We start from the raw sequence: 7,428 nt of genomic DNA on the forward strand, positions 1-7,428 counted from the left end.
GTCGCCAATAAGCTGAATTTGTCAAGTTCATTCGTCCAGCGGACCAAGCAGCGGGAGGGCCTGCGTACATACAAGGTTCAGAAGGCTCCTAACCGCGACGAAAGGCAAAACATGGTGGGGAAGACGCGAGCCCGGAAGCTGTACACCGAAATGCTGACGAAGCCGCATTGCCTGGTAATGGACGACGAAACCTACGTCAAAGCGGACTTTCGTCAGCTGCCGGGCCTGTTGTTCTTCTCCGCAGAGGACAAATTCAGCGTTCCGGAGGAGATTCGCAAACAGAAACTATCCAAGTTTGCCAAAAAGTACATGGTGTGGCAAGCGATCTGTTCTTGCGGAAAGCGGAGCGCCCCCTTCGTGATGACCGGCACGGTAAACGGGCAGGTTTACCTTAAGGAGTGCCTACAGAAGCGCTTCTTCTTCTTTTTTAATGGCACTAACGTTCCTAGAGGAACTTCGCCGTCTCAACGTAGTATTACTTGCGTCATTTTTATTAGTACTTAGTTGAGATTTCTATGCCAAATGACACGCCTTGCAAGTGGCAAGTTGGCATAGTGGCAAGGTCTAGAATACGCGTGATCACAGTGCAAGTCGGAGGAAATTTCTTTGACGAAAAATTCCCCCAACCAGAACGGGAATCGAACCGACGAAACCTACGTCGAAATTCCAATAATTATAACACCCGGCATGTTAGTTATGACGCTAACCACTCGGCCACGGGAGCACAACAGAAGCGCTTACTACCACTATTGAAGCAGCACGAGGGCCCGACCATCTTCTGGCCGGATCTCGCTTCGTGCCACTATTCAAAGGACGTGTTGGAGTGGTACGAAGCCAACGGGGTCACCTTCGTGCCAAAGGAAATGAACCCGCCCAACGCGCCGGAGCTTCGCCCAATAGAGAAATATTGGGGGATTATGAAGCAGGCCCTCCGGAAGAACCCAAAAGTTGTCAAATCGGAGGCGGACTTCAAGAGAAAATGGATTTCTGTTCAAAAAAAAATATAACCTGACGTTGTACAGAACCTTATGGACGGGGTAAAGAGAAAGGTGCGAGCATACGGGCTTGGGCTCGAAGTATGAATAAAAAGAAAATGCCAAAAGTTGTTTAATAGTTTTTATTTTACTGTCTAAAATTTTCAAAAGGATCGGTCTACTGGGCGAATTTCTACAGCGTTTTTTCCGTGATGCAATTCGATGTGACACACCCTTTAGTTTCCGTTCGCCGACTTTCACCGCCACCATTAGAAATATGCACCAACGCCTGTTGGTCAACAAACTGAGCAGTTACCTGATTGATTGAGATAGCATGTGTGCAGCAATCGGTACTGTACCATTCCGTCAGCACGCATCCTGGAATAACGACCCGTTATAAAAACCAGACCCCTGCCACATGTTACCAGAAGGAGATAACGAAAGAGATGCGATAAGAACGAGACGAGATAATGTGTAAAAATGAGATAATGCTAGAGCCAGGCTTTGTAAGACTCTAGCATAGATATAATGATCAGTCCCTTTTTAGTGTTCAATAAACGAAGAGCCTCGCTCTCGTCAAAATAAAGATAGTTTTATTTATTAACTGGCGCCCGAATAGGGACCGGGGGTGAGAAGTGTTATAAAATGTGAAAACAGTGTTAACAGTGCCGACACGTAAGAGTGAATCGGACGTTATTATAGATAACACTTCAAATGACATGTGTGAATCGCAACTGCAGCCGTACAGAAGAGTGCCTGAGTCACCAGCACAGCTAATCACTCGATGCTGGACAAAAAGGAAACACACCGCTGTACTGAGACAGCAAGTCATCACTCCCGGTCCATCTCCTGGATTTTTTTCACCTACACCCGGCAGAGCCAGGACTGAGATAATAGGAACCAGCGCGTGTGATTAAAAGAAGTTTAGATTCGCCACGATAGAGTGACGCGAACAAAACTATCCAAAAAAAATCTGAAATTCTGACCGCCAGGAGCAGCCGTGTGGAAAAGGCTCCACAAGTAGCAGCAGCAGCAGCAGCAAAAGGGAACAACCGCCACACTGGGACGATTTTGGACGCCGCGTTGGTCTCGACCCAGGAGGAGTTCGACCGTTAGAGGTTCCGGACCACATTGAAAGGACAAGGATTTTCACCGATAGAGGCCGAAAACTTGCACTTCCACTGTCAGAAGTTGGAAGTTAGGATGATAAGGATTTTCATAAAATCACATACAAAGATAGAAATCAACACCGGAACAGCCATGGAAGAAGAGAACGCTAAAACACCATCCTCCATGAAAACAGAAAACAATTGCCAGACGGGAACCGAGTTGTTCATTAACACACCGACACCGTTCCGTACCTTGAGGGATCAAGCCATTTAAGAAGGGAGGAGTTAACACACAGTGCAGCAATCGGTACTGTACCATTCCGTCAGCACGCATCCTGGAATAACGACCCGTTATAAAAACCAGACCCCTGCCACATGTTACCAGAAGGAGATAACGAAAGAGATGCGATAAGAACGAGACGAGATAATGTGTAAAAATGAGATAATGCTAGAGCCAGGCTTTGTAAGACTCTAGCATAGATATAATGATCAGTCCCTTTTTAGTGTTCAATAAACGAAGAGCCTCGCTCTCGTCAAAATAAAGATAGTTTTATTTATTAACTCATTGTTAGTAGTACTGTCGATTCCAGTGGATGAAAATCCGGCATGAATTAATGAATGGTGCTTTTTATCACATGAGCGACATGTGAACAGACACAGACACAGTCTCTCACCCAATGACCTGTACGTAAACAGTTACTACACAATCGTTTAACGTTGACAAACTCTAATCTTTCTTTGATCCCCATTTGCATAAATCGTGGACATTTCGCCAGATAGTGTTGGTCGCCACAGCATTGACATATAGACGTATTTTTTCCGCTCTCCGTAGCTGTATTAACGTTTTGTTTTTGACGCTTAATGGTCATTTTTTGCTGATTGCTATTTAGTTCCAAAATATTCGATGATACTGCATCGTCCTCCTCTCCAGGAAATTCACTAATTCTGAGGAAGATGGTTCTTTACACGATGACGCATGGTTCTCCCACAGTTGCAATGTATGCATATCAAGTTTTGAGCACATCCAGTGCACAGTCAATGCTCCCCAATAGTCTGTCCGCTCTCCGAGTTGTGTCAGGATTTTCAATCTCTGTTCAAACTCATCTACTAAGCGATGGATAGCCTCTGCCGATTCTCGTTCTATATTCGGGTATTCCATAAGAACCTGGAGATGCCGCTTTTTCAACAAATACTCATTCGAGTATCGCTTTGAGATCGTCTCCCATGCGATGATGTAATTCTCGCCAGTAAGTGTAAGTGATTCGACCAGTTTAGCAGCTTCTCCCTTTAGCGACGATTTAAGGTAGTGGAATTTCTGGACATCACTAAGTTCCATCGATTCATGAATCAATGAAACATATGTTGACTTAAATGATAACAAATCGCGGTAATCACCATTAAACTCTGGCAATGTTATTTGTGGCAATCGAATTCCAGCATGAAAACCCATCGCGTGGTTATTCCTTGATAAATCCAAAATTGGCATGCTCTGCATGATTGAGCTTGATCGCGCATTGCCAGCAGAGCCGCCCTCAACTCATAATATTTAGATTCAAAGTTAGCAGAAGCCTCATTATCTTCCTCCTCATATTCTCCTTTTTCGTCAAACGCCGTAATCTCATCCTGAATTTCGTCGAAATCCTTTCACATTTGCTCTAATTTATCAAGCCTTGTTTGAATTTGACCTTCATGTTTCTCCTGATCATAACCCTTCAAGAAGTCAGCCTGTCTCTTCAATGAGGCAAACCGCTATCGTTTCTTGATTTTTTCCTTTAGTTTTCGATCAGCCATTTTCCGCGATCCACCCGTCGACGACGATGATTATGCTCCGATGATGACGATACCGAGAATCAAAAATGACACAAGAAGTACCGCTAAAACACTATAGTTTAATTGGACAGGTACTCACCTGAGACCTGTTTATGTAATGCCTTGTATAGAAAGTATTACTAGAGCCTCCAGTATCTGTGTCGATTATTATGTTGCCTTCCGTGTAATTCCAAGAAATATATTCGCTGAGATCCACCATTTGTACTGAAACCAGTGTAACAATTAAAGAGACAAAAGTCTCAAGTTACTAATCAAATTTGAATAAAATAAAATAAAATAAAAATAAAATAAACAACTTGAAAGTGCAATAAATGACCTTCATTTTTAATAACTCAACATTTATGTATTAAATTACTCAAGCTTTAAAGGCGCCATTACCTGCACCAAGGCTATCAAGTTTTAGTGTCCAATCCTTCGTACTTTTGAGGTAATGTACCCCTGAACGCGAGATATCTCTCCTCGCTTCCACTCCCGATCAGAAAGTCATCTACATCTACATAACATCGTCGTAATTAATACCATAGCACTGTGAACACCCCTGCATCACCATCCTAGATTTGTCACTTCAAACATCCTGCAGCCACGTACAACCTTCTTCTCCTTGGGAGTGGCAGCAAGTTCCACATTGTAGAGCTGTTCCACACTACCACGCTATCTACATAACCACGGGCATAACACCAATGCACGAGAATATTACACCACATTAAAAAAGAAATTGGATCTTATAAGTATAGACGGAAGAGAGTTTTTCATGCTGAGAGTAAAATGGAGAGCATAAACATCTTTTTTGACCTTTGCTGCGTGCTCATTTGCAAAGTGTTCTTGTTCTGATCTCTCGTATTGCTATGACATATAAATGGTATTTCAATAGGGTAAACAAAAGTATACCGATAGGGACAGCAAACGACGCCATATTTTTCCCGCTCTCTTGACATTTCTCTTCAGTAAGGTTTGCCATTTCATAATGGAAAGATATACGATCCAACAACGAGTCGAGATTATTAAAATTTGGTACCGAAATTGGCCTTAATCTTAAGAGCGCTACGTCCAATTTATAGTCGTCATAAGCGTTCTGACGTCCACTTGTAGAAACCGATTTCGATTTGTTTCAGGACAGAGATTGTTTGAGAAATTGATACCTTAGGTAAATCAATTTTACTTAACGCAAATAACAGGTATGAGTGTGTTTTGAACACAATTTGTTTTCAGTGTTTTCAAGTTTCGTGCTGGTAAGTAGCTTCAGCAGTAGGTTTTCATGCATGAAAACGAATTTTTTGTACCAACAACTGTCCATCGTTGATGAAATGTGTTGCATGCGCTCAAACGAATATACACAATAACAAAAGAATATCAAACCATCACCTTACTGACTTCGGCTCCCCCTTCATTTCGCATTACGAACAGAGAGGTTTGTGTTGTTTCCCGAGCCTAACAACGAAGAAACCCACCCAGCCACTTCTCTCGGACGAGGTTTCCGTGCTTTCGACGAACAACAGCGACAGTTTCCTGCAGGTAGGCTTCGCACTTCTCTTTACATAACTCCAGAATCGTTTTGATAAGCGCTTATTCGCCAGAATCTTGCTCACATCGATCAGCGTGATCGGGAGAGACAAGATCGCCTGGAGCAGGATAATGTCACTGGATCCAGCGGAGGGCTGAACAGTGGAAGCACAACGAAACCCGAGGATATGATGCTGCTCGAGAAACAGGGTCGCTGCTCGCAGAAGATTCGCAGCAACCAGATGAGCAATCTAGCCCACGTGACCCAAACTATCGGGCAAAATATGACCGATATCAGTAACATCGGAGGGAATAAGGTTGGTGTTTTGCTTGCGGACAATGTCACGTATTTACATCACAATTTGCTCTTAAATTCAGGTTGCTACACTACTTCCCAATATGGCCCAACAGGCGGGAGGCATTCTGCCACCACGGAAAGATCGGGGATCATCACTGCCACCGAGTGCGTTGCCGAGACCTCCGAGGAGTTTGAAACCTCCCCGTAAAATTGAGTACGGTCGCTTGAGTGATTCGGAAGGTAAGAAACGAGCCGAGACGCCACCCAAATCTGAAGCCCAGAAAGATTACGAGATGAAAACGTCCAGCCTTAAGCGTGCAAATGGTGGTAACCCCAGCAAACGAGAGTTCTCTCCAGGAAAAAGTTACGTGGAAATGAAGGACTCACTTCAGTTGGTGAAAGACTATGGATCGATGAAGACCAAAAACTATGGTTCACTTGGAAATACAACGATGGCTCCTTCGTTGAAGAGCGAAGGCAAGTTTGGTTTCGGGACGAAGTCAAACGCCACCACTGCCAGCAACTGTGAGTTTTCGAAGCCGGACTATACGTCAACGAAAAACTATCAAAGACTTGAGGAGCAGAGTTCACAGTCACGGAAGAGTTCCGCCGACAGTGGCACCATGAAGCGATCTCTCCTGCCCAACGTTCGTAAACTCAGTACCGGTCAGCCAGTCAAAGGCTCACGGGATTCGCTCAATTCAGCATCGAGTGGATCCAATAATTCCAACAATTCTAACCAAATCTTTCGTTCGAGTCCGGTGCATTCCCAGCAAGTTCCACAACCACCATTAGGATATCATCACCACAACCAACTACATCATGGTCGGACACCACCACGTTTCATACACCATCTTCAGTCAACTTCGGTCGAATCGAACAAATCTTCCCACAACCTGCCTTCACCACAGTCCCCAACCAGCCATCAACAGCCGTTCTTCGGTAAGATGTCGCAAAACTCGCCCTCAAAACTGCATCCCATCAACAATCAGCAACAGCTGCAGCAGCACAAACCGAGTGCCTTGCCGAGCGCAAGTATCCTCCACGCAGCTGTCACGGCTTCGGCCACTTCAGCTATTGGTCAACAGACAACTGCCTCGTTACCACCGAAGCCGGTTAGTGACAACAAAGGCTGCTCCGGTAGTAGCAGCAGTGGCTCCGGTCAGCGGAGGGGTAGTAGTTTAACGCGAGGGGAAAATAAATATAGAATACAGTTTTGAAGCGGAAAACGAGTGAGCGAATTCTACGCGGAAAGTATTTTTTTACGTATTGAGTTTTAAGTAATTTTTTAAACTTTTGTAATTATAACAGTGCCCCTCTCGGCGGGACGAATGCTGTGAACATTGGTTGCCAAGGGCAGAATAAATTGTTGTATCTGGACGTTGTTGAACATTTCGGGCGATAGATAAAACTGTAGCAATAAAACAAAATCGAAATACATCTTAACCACTAGTTTGTGTTGCTTTATTCCTACATCTCATCTTCGCTGGCTGCAGATATCTTCGCAAATCCATTTGATGAGAAAATATGTCCAGCGTTAATGCAAAATGAGGTCACATAATTCAGTTCTACGTACAAAATTAAGAATAGCAACACACAGTTTATTTTTTATATTCATCCCTTTGCAAGGCTTCATCGTCAACAAGAGCAGGTAGACATTTCAATAGCGCTAAGATACAATGTACCATATTTCTCCAATTCCTCGGAATCTGGGCTC

The 7,428-nt window shown here is 44.0% G+C and overlaps 1 protein-coding gene across 3 annotated transcripts in view; it reads left to right on the forward strand.

Annotated features, from left to right (window-relative positions):
- The window catches only part of LOC129768662 (uncharacterized), a 49,194-nt gene extending 42,052 nt beyond the window's left edge, over positions 1-7,142 (forward strand). For all 3 annotated transcript variants that reach the window (XM_055770442.1, XM_055770443.1, XM_055770444.1), the window contains exons 8-10: positions 5,318-5,425; positions 5,488-5,730; positions 5,792-7,142. In XM_055770442.1, coding sequence (XP_055626417.1) covers positions 5,318-5,425; positions 5,488-5,730; positions 5,792-6,931 — 1,491 coding nt within the window. In that variant the 3' untranslated portion in view covers positions 6,932-7,142. The remainder of the gene's footprint in view (positions 1-5,317; positions 5,426-5,487; positions 5,731-5,791) is intronic.
- The last annotated feature ends 286 nt before the right edge of the window (positions 7,143-7,428 follow it).

The sequence above is a fragment of the Toxorhynchites rutilus genome, chromosome 2 (genome assembly GCF_029784135.1).
Source record: "Toxorhynchites rutilus septentrionalis strain SRP chromosome 2, ASM2978413v1, whole genome shotgun sequence".
Taxonomy (NCBI): Eukaryota; Metazoa; Arthropoda; class Insecta; order Diptera; family Culicidae; genus Toxorhynchites; species Toxorhynchites rutilus.